Source organism: Lingula anatina, chromosome 1 (genome assembly GCF_051362555.1).
Source record: "Lingula anatina isolate TDL-2025a chromosome 1, LinAna3.0, whole genome shotgun sequence".
NCBI lineage: Eukaryota > Metazoa > Brachiopoda > Lingulata > Lingulida > Lingulidae > Lingula > Lingula anatina.
The window spans coordinates 42481641-42504470 of NC_141767.1; the positions used below are offsets into that span (position 1 = coordinate 42481641).

At 35.1% G+C, this 22830-nt stretch overlaps 2 protein-coding genes across 4 annotated transcripts in view; one reads left to right on the forward strand and one right to left on the reverse strand.

The window, feature by feature from the left end:
* Window positions 1-20738, reverse strand: part of LOC106179872 (dynein axonemal assembly factor 9-like) — a 34029-nt gene extending 13291 nt beyond the window's left edge. The window contains exons 1-13 of the mRNA XM_087001074.1: window positions 20571-20738; window positions 19426-19514; window positions 18998-19088; window positions 18451-18479; window positions 18068-18192; window positions 17687-17786; window positions 17262-17340; window positions 16816-16921; window positions 16450-16508; window positions 16127-16169; window positions 15389-15444; window positions 14952-15069; window positions 14379-14460 (exon numbers count right to left, since the gene is read on the reverse strand). Of these exons, the coding sequence (XP_086857200.1) occupies window positions 14379-14460; window positions 14952-15069; window positions 15389-15444; window positions 16127-16169; window positions 16450-16508; window positions 16816-16921; window positions 17262-17340; window positions 17687-17786; window positions 18068-18192; window positions 18451-18479; window positions 18998-19088; window positions 19426-19514; window positions 20571-20647 (1054 nt within the window). The 5' untranslated portion in view covers window positions 20648-20738. The remainder of the gene's footprint in view (window positions 1-14378; window positions 14461-14951; window positions 15070-15388; window positions 15445-16126; window positions 16170-16449; window positions 16509-16815; window positions 16922-17261; window positions 17341-17686; window positions 17787-18067; window positions 18193-18450; window positions 18480-18997; window positions 19089-19425; window positions 19515-20570) is intronic.
* On the forward strand, window positions 910-10382 carry LOC106153595 (uncharacterized). 3 transcript variants are annotated; one of them, XM_013527581.2, is made up of 2 exons: window positions 910-1091; window positions 7778-10382. In XM_013527581.2, exon 2 carries the CDS (start codon window positions 8951-8953, stop codon window positions 10031-10033), a length of 1083 nt encoding a protein of 360 aa, XP_013383035.2. In that variant the 5' UTR covers window positions 910-1091; window positions 7778-8950; the 3' UTR covers window positions 10034-10382. The 3 variants fall into 3 exon arrangements, with proteins under 3 accessions (XP_013383035.2, XP_013383036.2, XP_013383034.2); XM_013527582.2 differs by having other exon boundaries at window positions 919-1086; XM_013527580.2 differs by lacking the exon at window positions 910-1091 and adding an exon at window positions 1108-1299.
* Window positions 20739-22830: the final 2092 nt, after the last annotated feature.

Consider the following 22830-nt stretch of genomic DNA (forward strand, 5'->3'; position numbering starts at 1 on the left):
TTAGAGAAATAAGAAAAGAAAACACCATTAATTACACCCTAAATAAAAGAAGGCGTTAACTAGTACCATGAAACCTTAAACACTTTGAAAGCAATTTTGTGCTTGTCAATTGTTCAGCATCTATAAATCACGCGATATGGGGGCACTTGACCGAACAGTAGCATTTGCTCTCCAGTGAACTTTCTAAGCCACCACACAACATCAGAAACTGAAGCAAATACCTTGCAAGCTGAAAAATTTTGAACAAAATACAATCCATAAGAAATATGATAAAAATGATTTGTTTTCAAACAAAAAATATGTGGCAGAATGTACATAAATATTAGTGCTCTCCAAAAACAACATGGTCTGTTATGCCATTATGTAACCAAATATGTGGTAGAGCAAGCTGGATATGCTGTAAGCAACAGGGGGAAGTGTAATCAGACACTACACAGGGCGTTTAACATTAAACAATGAGCCAAAAAACAAGACAAGTCATTTACCTGGCCTTTTTCAAACTAAAGATGATTGATGGCCAATTGACAGGTTGACCAAATTAGAAAATAGAACAAGAAATAATCCAAATATTTTTTTAAGAGGCACAAAATTGTTGCTTCTAACTAATCCCACATTTTTAATAATCTATTGATCGCTGTTCAACTCTTATATCATTCTTCTTTGGAAAATGAAGATTTTAATCAGATTTGGGACTTTAATTGTAAAGAATGCACGGAATGCCCTCCTTTTTGCCTTGTCAAAATATCCACAGTGACAGATCAATCCCTGTCAGAATGTCTCCCTAATTTCATAGCAGCACATGTACAAACATTTCAATCCAAAATATACCACCGCAGCTTGACAAGTGCCTCTATATGACAGCAGACTCCTAATCAGGACCACCATTCTCCCCTTTCACATACACACATTAAACTCTACCACTGGGAAGTGACCACATCAGTGCAGCCAGATCTCTAATAGAGCACACACACACACAAACACACTCTCACACACTCTCTCGCTTGGCAGCAGAAGTTCCAAATCATCCAGGGAGGAAGAGAGAGCAAACTTACAGCACCAAATGCATCTAATAAGTTGTCAGCAAAGGTGAGGTAAGCCCAGACAGACAGCCAAGTATCTCACCAATCTTTTTCTCCCTGCAGGTAATACATGAGTCAGACATCTGGGAAGCACATCCTAGGATGTTGACTACAAGGAGAACCATTACTTAGATTTATTACTTGCTAGCTGCATCAGCAGGATCCAGGAGAGAACAGGGGAACTGATGAGATCTGTGCACCTTACAGAACTATTCTAGAAGTATGTGAAAACCCTAGATGGTATTTGATATAACGATTGAAGCATTTGTCATTTTGGTTAAGAATCATCTAAGAATTTTTTTGTTCAATTATATGACTGCATTTTTGTCTGTGGAGTTGTGGGAGTCACTTCTATCCACAGAAGTGTGTGGGAATATTGCAGGAAATATAATATTTTCAGTCTAGTAATGGTAGTGTTAGCATAAAAGGTGAGGGCATTAATTGCTGCTGCTGTAACATATATGTTCACTAACTAGATAACTAGCAAATTGTAGCCAAATGTTATACACAAGCTAATTTGGCAAAAGGAAAGGTTTTAAAGAAATATTGCATTTGGCAATGCTTGGGTTCAAAATATGCATATTCCTAAATTTAATAGCTATTTGCTGTAAAAGGCTTTATCTTAAAGTTAGCCTGGAGACACAATTTTATAGGAATTCCTTATATATATATATCATTTCCTTTCTCTGGAATACCTTCACTATGTGCCAATGTAAATGTGCATGGTTTCAATTTCTAAGTCAAAATCAACATGGTTTCAATTTTTAAGTCAAAATCAAATTGGGTTCTTATTATTCTGACATTTTCAAATTATGCTCTTTCATATGTTTTAAGTTCACATGTACATGTTACAAAGACTAAAGAATAATCTACGGTAATTCCAGGTTATCAAAGCACGTGTTTAATTCAACAAGGTTTAGGTCTGTGATATTTAGCATATTTCATGCAGTATTTAATTCACAAAAATATGACACTAAGGGAAAGTTGTGTCAAAATTCTCCTTATTTTGAGAAAAAACTTGACATTTACGTAAAGTCATTTTACATTATTAAGCTGATGACTAAAAATATCATGAAAAGATCACATTTTCATTTCTTTGTTTTGTCCTTCCGATGGCACTTGACATTAATGCAGGATTTTTATATGTATGATAAAACCTCAAACAATTTTCATTTAAATATAACACAAGGTGTGAAGAGTGTTCATATACTAGAACAGAGATTGGACCATTAAAAGAATTATAAAATTTAAATGAAAAAATAAATACTTTTCAAGCATACTCTTTTTAATAATGCTTAGATTAATATTGTGATAATGATGAAAGCTCTGATCAATAATTCCATCAGCAGAGATTCAGGAAGCACACCTTTTTAAGGGGGGTGGGGAGGGGGGGGTATTTATGAACTGTCATGAAAATTAATCAACAGTTTTTGAGACGGGGTCGAAAACTACCCATTTTCAAAAGTTAGCCAAGTATCTGCTTTATGTTCAATTATTTTATTATATCTCATGATTGCACAGTATGTTTGGTGATGTTTTGGATTATGTCCCCGCTTCTCAATGGATGGGAAATGGATGATTTTTAGCCAAAGGTGCCACACAGAGTCAGGCGATGAGAAGTTTAGAACATTAAGTCTAACCCTGTTATGTAATACAAACCATTTGAGAATTTGGCTGAAAAAGTCATACATGTTTGTGTGTGGAAAACAATTTCAATTGAAAGTGAGAACTAAATCGTTGGCATCCAGGTAATTACACCAAAGAAATGTCAGAACATTTCGGAAGCAAGTTGGACGTGGATCTACTTAATAAAATGTTCCGTTTTCACATCTGGAGAGCCAGTCTCTGTGATCCTAAGTTACCATTCATTAGAATTAATTGAAAAAGAATGGGTGAAAATGAACAGAAAGGTGTATCTTGAAAGGCAAGATAACCAAATTAAAGTGCATGGCCCAACTTTTATTACAGTGTTTATGTAGCAGCAAGCTGCCTTTAAATTCCCCTCACCTATCCACACCTTGCCATGAAATAACAAGAGTCTCACTTGCTGCTTGTGGGCAAATGAAATACATGTTGCCAGGAACAGCTGAAAGTATGATTTTAAGGCTCATTGACATTACAAGAATTGGCCTGATCCAGACTTGCACAAGTCAATTTGAGCCCACACCAAATTCACCATACACTTCGAATTCCCTAGCACTTCCATTCAAAAATGCCCAAGTGCCTGTATGTAGGTTTTACTTGATCTTTAATCTTACTGGATATCATCAATGTAGAATAGAACTGCTTCCCAGTTTTGGTTGGTGATGTAGAAGTTTGATTGTAAAATCTGAAATCTGAAAATCGCATTAAAAAGTAAATTCCTACAATAAATCACAGAAAGTACCAATAATGGCTGTGTGCTTATTTCAGCCTCTTTAGGGTCACATTCCCACTGGCTTTCCAAACACTGCAGTCCTCTGAAGCATGTGTCAAATGTGACAATCTCTTCACCCTCCCATTCCAAAGGGACCACAGGCCAGAAATAGTGGAAAACAACAAAAAAATTCAGAAATCAATTTCAACTAACTTTTGAATAGGAAGTGGCCCCAGAAGCTAAATAGTGCATAAATATCAATGAAATCTCATAGGCTTTATTTTTTGCTAACACATTTTAAACTTGTTTTCATAGATCAGTGGCAAAAAATAATCAGTTGAGTGAGAAACTTAATAAGAATTGAATGGTGGTTCATTTTTGCAGCTCAATGCAGAAAAACAATCCCCAATTCTTTAAGATATAAAAAAAGGCTCCTGCAAGTTAGTACATCCTCTCTTCGTGGGGAACATGTAGACCTTTATGTTAATGGGCAAAGAAATTGGTGCTAGACGACAAAACATACTCCTCAAAATTATAAAGTACTTTTAAAAGCACTGTGAAAATTTTTGCGTAAAAACTACCTATTCCAGCGTAATAATTAGGCATGTTTTGATATCATGCATAGATCTCCTTGATCAATCCATCTTGTTCAATAGCAGCATGCACTAATTAAAATGAAGTAACCCAAGCATAACTCACAGAAGAAACCGTTCCATTTCCATGCTGGCTAATTGCACTCTGGTTTGTTCTGATAACCTCACACTTTGCTTTTAGTTTGGTTGTCATTTTGAGAGGGCAATGTGTGCAAACATCAATACTGCAATCAGCACATTATTGCATTAAAATTTGTGATCAGTGCTATGCTCAACACTGAACTGTAACAGTAATGATTTCTGTGTCGCATTCAATGTTAATTTTTCTTGGGAGTTCTGGTTCTCAGGCATAAGGACCCAGAAGGGTACCTTGAGTTTCAATATCATAATGATGACACTACTTTGCCAGTATATCTTTATGTTATTTAAATCTGGTTATAGGGGAGTATATAATATACTCTAAAATCAGGGTGCTTGTAGAGTTTTCAGGACAAATCCCTGGCACAAAATATCTCTTTCTTACATGTATCTGATTGGTAATCTTAGATCTGTTCAAGCCATTCCTATTTTCAAAAAGCATTGGTTCTCAACAGTGTAGACAAAAAACATTTGATGTGGGTATCACATAAAGAAAATTTTCATAGCTCGTTAGTGCAGGAAATTTATGACTCAGCATTCACATGGTTTAGAGAACTTGCTGAATAAGATATTGATCACATCATATATAATAGTTTCTTTAGTTTCTTTTTCTACTATTGCTATAATTGGGAAATGTGGCATTTATTATGGTTCTATGAATGTACTTTTAAGGTACATTACTAAAAATTTTGGTGAAAAAAAAAACAGTAATGAAAATCATTTAAATGGGTTTTCTACATTTACCCGAACTGCAATGTTAAAAATGAACTTCACCTTATTTAATCATTCTAAACAACGCACACAAATATATTTTTTGTAGAGAATTTTTTCCACTTTGTTTATTCTGTGCATATTTCATTTCCGTATCTCTACATTATAAGCCTCAGCATGGTCTTAAATTTTAATGGATTTTAAAAAATAAATGATGAATTCGTGTAAATTATCAAAAATGACCTTTTCAATTCCTATCATGGTGACCAGTCACAAAACATGCCATATTTTGATACAAACACTCCACCCACTCTGCCATTCAGTTTTCTTTTCAAAAACACCCACCCTCTTGTGTCTCAGCCCTCTCAGCCTTTTATTCCATAACTGTCATTCCTTATTTCCTGTCTTCCCAATCTTGTTCCCTGTCATCAAGGTCACCACACGTAATCTGTCAATTTTCTAGGTACTCTTAAGCTCCCAGGATGTGATTAATTTAATACCAGCGGCAAATTATCCAATGACAGATCTACCTTTATCCAATTTGATGGCAAAATAAAGCACATTTAGGACCTAACTGTAGGAAATAACACAAAGAAATAATCTCAACAGGCATCACAAGACAAACAGATGTTATGTACTATAAACGAGTATATAAATTTCACACCTGTACACATTCAACAGATTCTCTTGGTGCAAACATTGCAAAATTATAAAAATTAAAAATACAGCTATATATATACAATTTACACATATATATATTTTCTACCACATGTGTGAGCTTTCCAAAAAGGTTTCCTTCCAAAAGACTAAAATAAATGACTTTCGGGTTAACATAATTATCAGCAACTGAAATTTTACAGACACAAAATCCCTCAGTCTGGCAGATGATGAATCACCAATGCTATAATTCAGTTTAAAACAGGATATCCCAACTCTACCTAACATCTGCTAGAATGATACCATCTATAAAGAAAGTGCCACAAGTAAACCCACTCCATACTAAAAAAAAAAAGATTTAAGAATAAATCAATAAAACTAATTAAACAACTGTCTTATTTTTAATCAAATGCCATATTTCTTCTATATCAACTTAGTTCTTGTTTAAGTTGACTTAAAAATAATCTTAGAAACATGCTGAATATAAACCCGTGAGTGGGCAAATAATCAATCTCCATAACTGTATCCTCAAATGAAACAAGAGTTTCAATGCTGTTCGTTCCTTTTAAAAATGAAGGACCTAAACTGCATTAACACAATTAACAGATAACAATAAAAGACAAAAGTCATGAGCTTAACACGCCAAGCCCAAGTTGTTCAACAGCAAATTGTTTCTCACAAATTTCTAACTGGACAGGACATTTGATTCTATTGACCTTTTCTACGGACTAAAAAAAAAAAAATGTGGTGTTTTGTCCAATTATGTAAAGGGTTTGTACAGAGATGACCCTGTGGCTGTGCATACTGTCCACCACACATGTTAACTGACATAAGCTGATAGCAAGGACTGTCCATCCTATAATGTTATCAAACCAGGTAAATTGGCCAGGTGATAGAAGCTCTCCAGTAAAGCAGCTGGTGGCACTTTAAATATATGGAAATGATGCAGGGTTACCTGGTGCACTTACTTAAAACATGAAGTATTATACTGTCATTTCCACTTTAATGGAGTCACAAATAATATTTTTAATGATGACAATAAAAAAGCAACAATAAGTGAATTAAGTTTGACAATCCCAGGGCTTGAAATTGGAGACAAAACTTAGAATTTGCTTTTGTATCCATAATAGTAGTTGGGGGGACAGAAACCACTTCCCTCCAATGTGCTGTTTTAAGAGGTTTTCTTAATTTAAAGCAATTACATTTTTTGTAGCTACAACTCAATCCTCTGTTCAGATATACACAGCAGTATGGACGTTTCACAGCATGGGTCACCCAGCTATGGTTTCTCTGAAGAGAGCAGTCTAAACAAACTATGATAGAGATCCTGTCATAATGATAATAAACATAGTTAATGTCCCCACCTACTGTTTATTTATACCTACATCAGAGCTCTGGAGCCTTCAGAACACTGACATTAATTTCATGCTAGTTAGATCCTCTTTAAAAATTGGAAGGTGAAAAAATAATTATTTTCATCAAAATTTGTTTTGATTTATTACAAGTATTAATTGATAACTTCTGTCTAAAATTGATTTTCCTTGTTAATATAATTTGGTCATTCATCATTTAATTAAATGAATTGCTCTTAACAAAAATTAAACTCTTCAACTCTATGACTACATTGTGTGTGAAAGAAAGCACTAGTAAATAAGGTAAACAAAAAAGTAGTCATTTCAATATAACAAATTTCCTAGACAGTAGATTCCTGCTTGTAAAGTTGCTATGCTCTTAGATCTAGGTGCAATATTCCAATTATATTATCATGAAAAAGGGAAATTAATAGTCTCACACTTGATGCATTCATCACGTAGGTTCAATATCCTTTACGGATCATAGTATCAAAAGTGGAGCGTGGATGCAAACACAGGTGAGAATTGAACATGAATCAGCAGCAGGTGCAAAAAATGGTTTTTCAGCCTGGATTCCAAATCCATACACTATGGTTCCACCTGCAGACAGTGCAGCTAGGAACCTGGATAATAACAATCAGTACACCAAAGCAAGGGCTCCTTTTGTAGCCTCTGTTGTTTTCCCGGTTGATAATCAATGTCCCAGCTCTCTCACACCTGCCTATAGGCACAGAGAGTAACCATGCTGGCCTGATGCTCAGTTTTGAAAAATTGCTGACAGTCAATTTTGCAAATCAATCCCAGCTGCCTGGCCAGGTTGTCAGAACAGGATAACTATTGAGCAATTTGTTGGTTTGCTTTGAAATAACAGTCTCTTCCCTTCCATTTCAGGCACAGCCCCCAACTTCACACCAAGGCCTCTGCTTCCTGTGGCTAGGAAGCACTCAGTGGGCTGCCTACTGCCGCATTCATTACCAGTCCAGTGTTGCCAGAATCGGCAGGAAAAAGGGGATTTGTTTGCCAGTGAGTAGGGATAACTCGGACCACTCACTGCCTTCACAGACAAAGGACTCTAAGGGTTTGCTTGAAGGGCTCCCTAGCCAAGGAAAAAAATATCCACAAGGACCAATTTACAGAACTATCACTTCACAGAAGACTGCATTGATTTTAGGAGGTGGTGGTCTAGCAGAAGGAAAGGAAGTTTATAGATTACCAATTTTCTGTGTGATCAATATGTGAATGGGGTTGCTTATTTTATACCAGATTTTGAAACAGATTGGAAATTAGCATCACATTTGGTTGTTGGTGACGGCCGCTAATCAGCAGTGTGACTGTGAATAATCTGTGAGATTGACAGGGTGGTGGCAGTTGTACAGCTTCAAAGTCTTCAGAGTACACAGTCAAGCACATCACCAAGGTCTTACAAATTGGAGCAGCTCACTTTTTCATTAACTTCACGGAAAACTGAGGGAATTCAAACAAGGCACAGTTTAAACCTTTTTCTTATAAGCTGCTTTGAGCCAGAAAAAAAAATCAAGAAAAACCAAAACGATTGGTAGTGCGTTTAAAGTTGACATCTTCACCTCTGATAATGGTTGCTTTCACCAATACAACAGAGGGAAATAAAAGGCACAACTAAAGGAAACAAGGAGCGCGCACACACATAAAGGACTAATCTAAGCCTGGTGGTTCATTGAGCGGGAATCATTGAATGGACTTGACTTGGAGAGAGAGAGAGAGAGGGAGAGCAAGTGGGATGCCAGAATAACAGCAGGTGCTAGAACCAGATGCATTAGTAACTCAACACCCCATTGTGAGCCAGGTGAATCAATTAACAAAACCACTAGTTTATGTAGATCTGATATTAGAGTTTTGTGGGACATTTCCTTTGCGCTCACCAGGGGGAAAAATCATAAGTTTCCAATATAGAAAAGAGAATTTCACAGCATCAGGAAATACAGGAATTTTATGAGGACTTGCTGAGGGAAACTGTACTTGAGAAGAGAAGAGGAAGACTGAAAAAATACAACTTGATATTGAAAAGTTCAAAGCACTATATTCACTATGGAATCTATTCAGTATAACTCAGGCATACCATGCACAGGGAATGCCTCCATCACTAGAGTAAACTGCAGTAACATTTCCATTACTACACCTTCTCCAACCCAGGGATCAACAAGCCAACTTGAGTGGCAAGTTTTATGCGATTACATAGTATTCTACGCAAATCCCATTTTAATTGGATTTGGATTATTCTTTGCCATTTTTAACACCATAGTTGTTATGAGCCATGCTAGAATTTCCAATGACAGCTATATGATGGGACTGACAATATCAACAGCCATTATGTATATCTGTAATGGCATGTTGCATTTCCCTGATTATGTGGGCTACAGCGAGGCTTTCCAGCATGTATTTGTGTACATTCTGGGTGGTGGTGAATGGTTTGCCTACACTGCACTGTGGCTCATCGTCATGGCTGCTTTGGAAAGGTGCGTTAACATGATGCGCCACCAGGGGGACACTCTGTGCACCTCCCTCCAAGCCTGTATCACCACCATCATGATCTACATGGTGTGCTTCGTCAGCACCCTGCCGCGGTACTGGGAGTATGAAGTCGGACCCACAGTTGACCCCGCCACTAATAACACCTTTCGTAAAGTCATGAAAAGTGCAGCAGCATCAGGTCCAGAATACAGTGTATACTACTTTTGGTACATTCTCAGCTTCAAACTTTTGTTACCCTTTCCCCTCATGCTCATCATGACCATTATTCTCTGCCAACGCATCGGGCATTACAGGAAAAGGAAAATCCCTTCCTACAGACGTGACAGCACCTTAATTCTACTCAATCGCAAACTCAAGGAAGAGATCGACATCTCCAGATTAGCCCTAGGGCTGCTGGTGACCTATCTGTTGCTAGCAGGACCGTATGTAGTTATCACCGCCATCCCTGAGGTTTTCCCAGAGGCGCTGGACAAGACATCAACCTTGTATAGTATTTTGTTTAATTTTTCACAATGTTCTTATTATCTGAACTTCAGTCTCCAAGTGATCTTATTCTCCTGTTACAGTAAGTCCTACAGGATTGCTGTGGCCAGACTATGTTGTGACAGATGCAGGAATCCAGACTATGAGGATTATTAATCTTTAGCCTTATGCTTGAATTCCTAATCCAAACAACTTGGGAAATCTGAAAACCATGAGGACAAAAGAATGGCTCTCAATGGATAAAAAAATCTCACTTTCTCTGAAGAATAAAAAATATCTGGTGTAAGACTGAAATCTACACCAGCTGTTGGTGTGGTGCAAAGTCATTGTTAAATTATTTTTTCATTGTGGTTTAGTCAAGTAATTTGAAACAGAAAAGAAAATATAAAATATAAGACAACCGAGTGAATGTTTGAAACAAAAAATAATTGTCACAACATGATTTTTCAATGGCTATTGAAGTTTGATTGTGAGGGTGAAAAATAAATGCCTTAAACTAAAGCTACTATGAAATGCATTTTCTAGTGAGTGTACTATGTTATATGACATTTAAGTGGGCTTAAAACACACAAATAATGATAGACTCAGATCTGCAAAGTAAAAGGTAAAGTTTTTCACCACCAGTTTAACCAAAAAACATGTGAATGCTGTCTACGAGGAATAGCTTAACAGATTACAGTGTGAACCAATTGCTTATATTTTTAGGATATCCATGTTTCTTACTTATAAACTAAGTGAAGCAGAATTTCCTGATAAAAAGGGCCATTTCTTTCTCAAACAAATATATATTGCTCTTATGATCCATGTTTGAGATTCCAATAATAGTTTCCCTTTTAGATTAAAACACTTCAAGAGCAACCAAGTCTATGCCCTCTAAAACTGTCATTGTTATTATCCCCCTAGTGTACTCATTGTCACATTTAATCAAGGACACACCAAGTAGGGAATAAAAAGTTTAAATTCCAAATACACAGTCCTAATGTGCTAGAAATTTGACTGCCTGTAAAAAAAAATTCCACAACGCCAACATGTCCATTCACTCATGTGATCAGACAAGCATAAAAACACTACGCCATGTGATAGGTTTATGAAGAAAATATGTTGAATGGATTTGACGATGGAAAAAACCATGAGCAAACCACCCTGTATATTGTGTTTCATAAATGTGAGAAGTACCAAGTCTAATCACCATGCTTGCTGCAAAGACCCAAACTTTCCCTACCCAAATGCCTGTCCTCTTTCAATCTCAAATATTCAATTAGATAAATGTGATTAGTAAGAGAGAAAAAACAAGCATACATTCAAACTGATTACTTGAAAGATGCCTTGTTTGTGGTTAATAATGATATATTTCTAAAGCACAACCCAACACAACTATCAAATGCCAAATTCTTCACAGCAGACAGCCACTTTGAGTCCAATAGTTAAGTGTCAATTTTCTCAAGTACTTTCTGCTGTTCAGTTCTGCCGTATCCCATTATATTGAGATTACAGGTTGCTCCTGTGGAAAAAAGTAGGTCTTCTTCAACAGCACTGCACTTAACTGTGCTTCTATCTATTTGTTTAAATATGGTGGAAAACAAACAAGCAAAATGACTTTTGGTGAAAGAAGCTCAATAAAATGGGAGACAGAATTTCTTCAAATCAATTTTTGTTCTGAAGAAAGGCAATCAATGGATAGGAAGCAAACAATTTACTCTTGCTGTGAAGGAAGGGCAATCAATTGCCAGAAGAGAAACCTTTGTTCTGAATATTTCTATTAATAAACACACATTCTGAGATTAAATTTTTCATAAATATGAAAAAGTTCAGCTCACTAAGAAAATGCCTTCCAAACAGGTGGTTCTAAGGGGAATTCCACTGATAACTCCACTGTTACGGCTGACAGAAAATGAATTGTGCTTGTCAATCACTTAAAATAACTAATCTCCCTGCTTCTTAACTGCTGCATTTAAGCCTGCCATAGACAGCAAAACCTTTTGAAAAGAAATTCACCTGAAGGCTTATGGTAAGTTCTGCCTTGGAAATGTAAGCAGATCTGGCACATGAATGAAATATGGAACTGGTCTTTATCTCTCTGTTCTAATATCTTGGAGGCAATGTTAAGATTCTCAACTAAATGTGTGCAACAACAATTAACCTTTCACAAACAGGAGACATTTTTGTAGTCAGAAGCACTAAAAGCCATTAATAGCCAATAAACAAACTCCAGTTTTTTTTTTACCTTTTTTTCCACATTTGACATGCTGATGAGATGAAACATTGCAGTTTTTTTCCTGAATACCCCCTCCTTTATTTGGATTATTTGGCAGATTTTAGATTTAATTCGATTTCCTAAATATATTTTAATTGTTATTCAAATTCATCACAGATTATCAGAATCTTCTCTAGATTTGGTAATTATATCTGGGGAATTCCAAGGACCAATTTCCATTTGAAAATAAGAGACTTCAAATAATATATATGCAAACACAGGGATATGAAGAAAACCACTCAGTACTTTCAAAAACATGTCTCACAATCAAGAAAGATCAAGTAAAAATATTTTGACCCATTTCTATCCCTTTTGTGCATATCATCTGAAACAAAGGAACTCATTTAATGTGTTTCTCTTTGATCTTAGCCATTGTAAAGAAGATAAATGATAATGACACATCATTTAATTCTCCAGATGGCATTGTGTTACACATAAGATTGGCAATCCTAGCTGAGGATTTCCTTTGGATATAAAGCAGTACACAGATTGTCAACTTCAGCTAGAACACTTTAATGTCTATCAAATTATCATGAACTCGTCCCTTTTTTGCATACTCAGTAAGGTAGTTCTTAAAAAGAAAAATGAATTAACATCCATTTGTAATAAATACTGCCTGTCTGGAGTGAAGAAAAAAAAGACATTTATGTTCTGAATCACCTTATTCTTGGGGTATGAACATTTATTGCCGTGTCCCTAAGATGAATGGACATGGAATTTACAGATAGGATAAGGCAGCAAAGAAAAGCATATTGATTACTCCAATAAGGAAACAAGATAAACGAGATCCAACAGATACAGGAGCCGAGCACACACATATCCACGCAATTTGAAGACATTCAGACTATAATTTGTAAAAAAAATGCAACATGGATTAAGTTGTTATTCTAGTCCTAGGCGCAGTGTTATGTAATTTGCTCTGCCAACAAAGGATTCTTCAATTAATAACTGTTCCCTTTGAAGACTTGCCACTGTTTAACATACACTAAGAGAGCATCTTCTATCCTAAATTCCTGACTGAAGTGAAATTGATTTTGCAGAACAAATAAGCATCCCTATCCAACCATTAGGCAGGGATCAATTTCAATAAAAACCAACAGAGATGAAAGTCAGACATGAATATCATGTGATCAATAGCTAGATCAAGACACCTTTTAAATCATCCAGTGCAGTGAATGACCTCAGCAAACAACAGGAATAATGTGCAAATTAAATACTCAGTCATAAATTGTACATGAGATTGGTTATATATCCACAAGATGTATAAGGTATTTGGATTTTTATCTTTTTTTTCAAATGGTATTTCTTCTCAACCAAACTCTCCAATCTATTCATGGGGAGGGAAACTCAGTTTTTAATCACACCATCATAACAATGTTTTGTGTCAGTCTTTGGACAAACTCTTTCAAAAAGCAAAAATAAACTATCATCAACACACACAGCCAACAGATGAAGTATCACGACATTTGTAGAGAACTCTTGTAGTAAAACCTAATTAGAAGTAAAATATATACAGCTGGTGTTCCAAACAGATAAACGAGGCTAATCTGTACAAACTAAAAATGTCAAAACAACACAAAATGATGCCAACATTTTTTTTCCAAATCATGCAACACAGTTTCTTGGCTATTTAGGAACAAAATGATATCATGAATAACATAACTTGTATATTTAACTTTTTCCCACAGATGCACATCATTCATACAATGAAAATTTTCTAATACTGTGTATTGGGAATAAACTACTAGAGACTGCAGTGTGGGTCTCTCCTTTGAGCCTCACAAAACAAAGTTAGGCCTCATCTTCTTCTTCTACTGAGTAAAAATATTTGTGCACAATCAAACATTTTGTAAAATCAACAACAATGAAGTTCAACAATTTTATACATGTGATGACAATAATTACTAAGAAAGAAAGGAAAAAGGAGATTTAGACCAGTGATGTTATGTTTGTAAAAAAATCAAAACAACTATTAACTTATAATGAAGCCATCTTCAATGGTGATATGTTTCAAATGAGTAAAGTATGTAACATCCCAATCTTAGCACACGAAGGGATAAGGTTAACTGAAGCAGACAGCTGCTCCACCTATAGTTTATACAGTAAACTAAACTTAATGTAATCCTGCCAATAATAATAAACCACAGAGAGCTGAAATAAAAAATTCTGAAGGTAAAAAATTGAATAAGGTAGAGAAAAATAATATTCCATCAATATATCAATACATAACTCACAAAAATATCTTACCTGGATAAGGTTTGTGGCTGGCCTGGAAGAAGTAGGTCCTCACACAGCTCAGTGGACCTTTAGGTGACACAGCCTGGCAGACCTAAACATTGAAACCACATTAACAACAAACAGCAAGAAGATTGTCTTCAATAAAAAACATGCATGCTACAGTCCAGCCAAAAATTCCACCAGAAGTGCAAATTACTCTATTAAATGATTCTAGTTGTGTCTTGATCAACTACTAGTGTGATGCACACTATAGGCCCAGAGCATTTTGAAACTTTTGAGATTTGAGATATACACAAGATCAAATTGTTCAAATTGCTCCAGTTAAGTACAACCAACTCACAATTTGAAAAAGTGCCAAGACCATTTCGCAAGCACACATGATTAAGAACTAGGACATACGAAAGTAGGTTTTGTATGTCCTAGTTTAGAAAATGGAGAGATATACAAATGTAAATAAAAGAAAATAACCAATGAATCATTAATGTCCAGGATATGTCTCTATGATTTGTAAAAACAAAAATAACTCCAACCACCCCCAACAAATAAACCTTGACAGTTTGATCCATCAAAGTTGTCACTCACCATGTGAGAAGCCTCTGAGCTTGGAATTGTATCACTGCTCTGAACTGCTCCTTTCCTGACTGCCTCTAAACTCTTCTTGTTTGTATTTTTGCCAAACAGGACAAAAGGATATCTGGCACTGTAAGGATGTAGTAAATTAATACTTATTGAATTATTGAACTTACCTTATAGAATTACATGATTGTTGATACTTGTAAGTTGTGTTTAAGCAGAGTTGTCACCAGAGATGGATAATTAGGTAACAGCGCTTAGTACTATGTAAAGAAAAAACAAAATTTAAATGATAAAAAAGGAAATATTTTTTCGTAAAAAATTAACATGTGATGTTTAGTCTGTCAAATAAAAAAACTCTTTTACATGCTTAAACATTTACATGCATTATGTAATAAATAATGAATGTTTGCATATGTATGCATTACGCTACAGAAACCACTTACAAACTGTCCGTCTTAATTGCTCCAACAAGGCCATGACTGAAGTAACTTCTCAGAGGCTACAAATTATAATGGTAGCAATATCAAAGAATGGCAAAGATAAAGGTTGCTAAAGAGTTGCATCCAATCTTTGTTTTTTGATAAATATGCAAGACCTGGGATAAAGCCCATACTACTGTTTTAGTTAGTGCCAAACTCTACTGGTCTTTAGGGGCATCAAGGTCTATGAATCTCTTTTCCAAATGCAGAAATGCTGCACAATAAATGTACAAATTTATAAGTTATGCTGGCCCAGCTTCAATTTTACTGGCATTTGGCACAGGGCCAGTGCTAATGTTGCAGACTGTTGTTCTGCACTGTTGACTGTCACCTTAGAATAACATGTGACAGTTGGCTCTGTCCAAAATGAAGACACTCGCTAGTAGGTGACATATTGAGTGTATGCCCCTTTACTGTACTTGCTCTGAGAATTGCATACTCAAGATTTCTACTGAGGTGCCAATACATTTGCCAAAACGATTATCAAAACTGTCAATTGCATGATCACAGAACTTGAACTTAATTAAATCTCAGGAGAAAAAAGCAGTCTAAGAAACAATTAATTCACTTTAAAGCAACTTTAATTTACTGAAATCTCAGATATTGTAGGAATGAAAATGCTAGAGCATTGTAAAATAGAGCACATGTTCTCTGCTGATCTATCTAGCTTTACTAATTTTCATTTAACCTCACATTACTCACCTCACAAACTTTTCTCTCAGTGAGCTCTGCAATACCTGATTTCCTAAAATAAATACAGCATTTTTGGTGAAATGGCCAATTCATGTAAGGCTGACAAAAGAACACTGTATGCTCTCCATTACAAATCAGCATCTGATGTTTTGCTTAAATGAATACTGAGGAGCCATTCAAAATATTCCACATTTTCCTTCAGATGAAATAAAGATTCAGTGTCAAAAGATCAAATCTCTTTTGTAATGTTAAAGTTGTCAATTTAAAATAAAGGATTGGCTGTGAGGCTAGCATGTCCTCTGTTTGTACAGTAGTTTAGTGTGTATTCTTACCCCTCCACATCCACAGTCGTCAACATAGTCTTCCACTGGCGCTCAAATAATGGAAGATGCTGTAAAATAAGTTATAAAACTTCCAGGTAAACACATATACATATATCTCACTACATAAAGATAATAGATTGTGTGTACATGCCATGATTCACATTTATTTTTAAGTTTAGAGAATACTGAACACCAAAGTATTTAAAGTTAAAATATAAATTTTTTATCCTAGGAAGTGATGAAATGAGTGAATGCTTAAAAAGCAGGAAAAACATATGATAACTTCCCATGGAATTTTTTTATAAACCTTTTTCATTAAAAGGAGGAAGAAACTCACTTATCTCAAATTGAATGAAACACTAATGAAACACTTACCTCAGTGGCCAACATCTCAACAGACACGGGATCCATGATGCTGTAGAGCTCTGCAACCTCCTTGCTTACATCAACTACTTCATGCTTCATTGTGAAGAAACCACCACTAAAACAATAGAACCATTGCAGCAGCATGACTTAATAATAATAATAATAATAATAATAATAATAATAATAATAATAATAATAATAATAATAATAATAATAATGATAATAATAATAAATAAATAATAATACCACTATTTTCCTACAGTAATCTGCTAATTTTAATCATTTTTGACATTAGCTGCAAGACAATAGCTTTTTCATAGGCCACAGAATCACCCTTTTGGGACTATAATACATATTCTAAACTTGTAAAATACTTCATGTGCATCAGTTTTTTTACTTTCTGCTAGCATGTGCTCAAGGTAAAGCACATCTTTGTTAATCATTCATGTACCTACCCTCCAAACCCTTCCAGTGCATAAGCTTGTATTACTGGCCACTTTTCTATTGAAAATTTGTCAAATGGCAGAGGATGTGCTGAAACAATCAATGATATAAAGAGTGTCAAAGGGATAAAAGCAGTGATAAAAACAATTCAGTGAATCATTACTCTTTTGCTTCTTAAACCAAAACAGGAATATGTCAGAAATGATAGTCCTTCTATGGAAGTGTTTTTATAATATAACAAAAAATAGCTGAGAAAACTGAATATTGATTGAGATAATTATCTGTATACCTGTATGCTTAATTCATAGCAAAACTTCAATATCAAATGGTGAATGACAGCTAGCCAATACAGAATTGCCAGCAAAATAAAATTTAACATTTTCCTAGCTGTATAAGGTTGTCATTTTTGAGACATAAAATAAGAGTTTCTTCTCACCCCAGGTACTGTAAGGAATCCCAATTGTCTTGCAATCTTTAACCATAGCAATAAAGCTGTGGATCTTGAATTCTTCAGCTTCCTCTTCATCTTCATCATACTGAAAAACAATTCACAATTTATAAGCATCCACCATAAAGTGACTTTTTTTAACCTACTGTCCATTCAGGATACCATTAACTGGCCAAAAGAGGAAACAGTGACCAGCGACTGAACAAATTCCTAGCTGCAATTCTCACTGACATTTGACATGGGCCAGAGTTATCACCACAGAATGACCCAAGATTCTCCAGTTAAATGTATTTCAGGAATCTGAAACATAGTTGTTTATTTAAGTGTAAAACACAAAGTAGATACAATGGCACCATGTGTATTACGTACCTTTTCAGGGTGAAGGCAGTGTAATTTCAGGTTTCTCCAGTGTGCAATGTATGGCAGGAAGTACAGGTAGTTCACTGGGTTGCAATAAATGTGAACACTGTCATGTTTCACCAGAATAAGAAGATCTAAGAGAAATAGAATGTTTGACAGACATCATAAGCAATCTGATAATCAAAGTATAAGACAAAGACAAGACAAAGGTATGGATTTCATCAGATACGCTTAATAATATACATATTATGTCTGCAAAAATATACATATTTTTTCATCTGTTATAAAATTGTTTAAATATAAATTAAAAGTACAGCTTTATTTAAAAAATTAAAAAGACTTTTCTAAATACTCTGCATTAGCATCCTGAATATATCAATCACCAATCTTACCATCAATTGTTTCTTCCGCAAACCCAGAGCTGCAAATAATAAAAGTGTCTTGCATTAAATCAAGAGGGTTTTATTGCCATTTTTATGAAAGAAATTTTATGGTAAATATCCTTCAGCTATATAGCTCAGTATACTTCTTGCAGAGAACACTGAACTGCTTGTAACATTAACTTAGGCTAGAGAAAAATTAATAAAAAGAGTTTAACACTGACAGTGAACATTTTAAATTAACCAGATGTCTCAACTTTGTTGTAAAATTATCATAACTATACTCAACATTGCCTATAATCCATATGAATATATTAATCTCACACTTTTACGAATCAATGTAAAAATCACTTTAAACAAAAAATCAAACTAGCAAATTTAGACTCTTACCAAACACTTAACAAAGGTATTTATATTTGTATGATGATATTTTGCCAATTAACTATTGATAAGGTATCAAATAAATCATTTCTATATAATCAAAACAGATAAATAAAATCAGATAAAAATACTACCATGACCCTGGGGCTAATAACCTAAATTTGTCTTATTTGCACACCTTTCTAATTCCTTCCTGCGGTTTTCAAAGAACCCAAACAGAAGATGGTTCACTAGTTCTGTACAACCATCATTATAGCGACTGTCAATGCCTGTAATAAATAGGAAACTTCTGCAATACATACATTTACATTAAACATATCCAGAAAATTATAATTTTCATGACAAGAAAAATACACAAATCCAAAAAATTTTATCATATAACATACAAAAGATAAAATCTTTTAAAGCTCATAATCAACTTTTTATCTATCGATTAAGATTATGAGTACCGTAAATTTAACTGCATAACTTCAAAGACGTCGATGTTAAAACGTATCTAAACTATTATTAACCTGTTTGAAGTATCGTTATTATACAAACACTACCTTACTTACAAACACTTTTCGCCTATAAAGAAAACTGGGAAGTGTTTAAGAATTATTTTACCTGTTACACACAAGATGGCATCTGGACTGGATGCATGTGCTCTTGATCCACCTTTTAATATGCTCTGTACATGCCGAAGCCGACTTGAACTAGCAATATTAGAAAAAAATGAATACATTTCAAACTCTAGTGACATGAAAATAAGCTGTCATTATATTATTTTGGTGAGGTTATTGATCAAAATTAATTTACATCAATGAATTATCAAACAATAAGATTGCCAGATTATTTCTGATCCAACGTAGAAACTTGAAACTAGTTTACAAAGGTATAAAAAATGTTTACTTCTTTTAAAATACACCATATATATATATATATATATATATATATATAACTGCAACTTGATTAGTGAAATTCAAAACACCTTTCAACTACAGTACTAAATCTTAAGTCATGTAATCAGACTCACTAAAGAGAATAATATTCAAAAATATAAATTAAATATGCTAACCCTAAACTCCTAAAATGATTTTGTTCAGAGTTTTAGACAAAAATTAATTGTCTGTGAAGAAGGGAGTTCTCATTTGATAATGGATTTGCAGATACAGGTCTGCTTACCAGTTCCAATTGGATGCTGATCTTCTGTATAAAAGAGATTCAATGGATTTGCCAAAATTGCTTTGTTTTGTTTGTGTCATTTGTTTATCATATCTTTTAGTTTGCATCGTTTATTGACATTTCGCACTTTATTTTAACCCAAGTCAAAGATGAATAACAAACCCAACTTATGGTTTTCTTGGAATATCATGATGCTCAGTTTCAACATAAGCATGATGGTGAAATTAACCATGGTATAACCATTGACTCAAGGACATATCATGGGTTGTATATCTTTGAAATCTTTGCTATATTTTCAAATCCAAAACATTGCCGAGCTGTGTTTGTTCTCGTGTGTCACACGACACAAAACTGTTATAACACGTTCATCTGGTGTAAATTAAGAGCAGTTCTAAAACTAAACCAAATACGAATCTCATATCACCCGTGGGTGCAAGTTATATTGCTACATAACCTCAGAAAATATCGTATAAAGTTGTTAGTAAATACAAGGTAATTTTAAACGCTGGCGCCTATTCTTAGCGTGGTGGGCAACCGCACTTCAAGCGCTAATGCTGAGCAGCGCTGTGCATCAAATGGATACTTACCTGACAAATGATGAAAATGTTTCCTGCTTTATGTTTCTTCGAGCCGAAGAAGGCCTTTTAGGTCGTCTGCTTGCCATTTCGTAGCAATCTAAAGCTTATTTGCGAAATTTAATGTTCCTCGCTCCGCCATGATAGTTTGATCACGTGACCATTCGACCTTTACCTTCATTGATAACCTACTTTCTTTAAAAGTTTCATTTCTGTCTATGTGCGGGAAATTTAAAGTTGGATTTTTTCCCGTATGTTTTCTTTTCAACATTTCAATTGGATATAATTTTAAATCGGTAATAGCAGATAATTTGCTGTTGAAGCTTGTTATCTACGAGGTCAGGTAGAAGTTAAAATATCTATTTATATTTATGTTTAATGTGAGACAACTACTATAATCTAGTTATAATAAAATAATCTACCAAATTGGATACATGGTTGATTTCAATATTACAGAGATAATATATACCTATTTCCCAGAACTGCAAATTACCTTCTGGCGTGGAAATAGATACTGTAATTTCTGTCAGAGATATGAATTTTGAAATAGGCGCCGATGGGTGTGTGTGTGGGGGGGGGGGGGGGGGGGGGTCGATCCGTCGTTACAGCTAGGTCGTTTCCTGTAACAGAATTAATTAAAGGTAATGTAAGCCAAAGGGCTCAAAGCTGGTTAATATCTGCTAACTTCACATATTAGAGTAAAATCAGCGGCGACAAGGATCCAAAATGGCCCACCCGGACTATAGGCTACGTATACGGCTTTTTCAGTTTCATGGAAACGGCGGAGATGGCACTGTAGTAGGCGGATTAGGCCCCATACATCTAACATTATTTGGTGTGGTTTTTCATGATAGATTTCAGAAATGCAAGAAGCACGTCTAACCATGTAGCGATTGTGATATAATTTTAAAACTGAAAAACAAAAAAAGAATTCCGAAGTTATTGAGAGAAAAGAGAACAAAATTAATTCGAGTCCTCTTTATCAGAATAAAAGAAAAAGAAAAAACATCTTCAAGGCCACCTCCCAATCCGATATGTCAGCGCTGGTCTTTTGGTCTTTTTTTTTTAACGTGCACAGCGGTGGCCAGGATTGAATATGACATGAGGCTGTTATAAGCTGATTCCAAGTGAAAATGCGCTGTTACCCACGGACTTAGTAACAAATTTTCTATAATTGCAGAATCTGAGTTAAGTAAGGATTAGCATTAAAGTAGAAACAATATTTAAAAAAAACACATCGATTTTGATTTTGTTAGGTGAAAGGGTACGTCCTTTCGATACTTTCTATTTCTTACAGTTTATCTCTTCGCATTCTTCTCCCATGCATATGACGATTATGAAATATCAAAGTAGGCCTAATGGGTTTATTTTTCTTACCAAAACGTGAATGACAATGATAAATACATAAATAGAGATAATTCTTCTTTGCTCTTCAGCTGAACAGTCTTAATTGAGAGGTATTCAGATTAGGCCTACGTTTGTAACGTGTTTTCAAACAAAAGGAAAAACTACACTCTTTCGGTCTGATAAAATATATATATGTCTCCCTTGGATTCTGGCGACAGACTGTTTTATAACATTGGTATAGACAGGACAAAACAACGAATCTGTTTAATGGATAGGCCTATCCTTATTCTAATTCGGAGACGGGTTCAAATGTAGCGTAGGCCTACTCATTTGGGAGTCTATAAATTTGTCGGACATTCAATTTGAGGTTGTGTACCGGATCTATCAACTATGCTCACTGACTTCAACCTCCTTTGGGCTGTGGCATCTGACCCACCCCATTTCCCTTATTTATTTATAGGCCCAGCGGGCAAAGTGAGAACGATCTTTTTTTACGTATTCCCCCTCCCATCTCTAATTTACGACCCATTTGTAAATATATAGTCTTTTCCGTTCTTGTAAAACTTGTTAAGGTGACGGCGATTTGGCCTATAGGAAATACTTTTCTTGAGGCGTTTGTTGACACCACGTACCAATGAAAGAGATGAGCCAGAGTAAATCGGTTGTAGGCCTTAATAGGTCTACTGGTCGCTTGACAATACATGGACATAGGCCTATATAGGCCTATATAGGTCCTATTATAGCTAGTGGGCCTAAACTTAATTTTGTAATCTGGGATGGATCGGGGGGGGGGGGGGGGTATTTGTATGTACGTCAAAACACTTTATACTATCAAATACGCTTTTTTTCGCTTGGTTCTTTCATGTTAACCTATACTTATTTTAATTTGAAGCCTATTCGGGGCCGCCTACTCGCAGCGTCCTCT

Excerpts from the sequence above, each read along its gene's own strand:
- LOC106153595 (XM_013527581.2), top strand. The coding sequence starts at position 8,951 with ATGGAATCTATTCAGTATAACTCAGGCATACCATGCACAGGGAATGCC.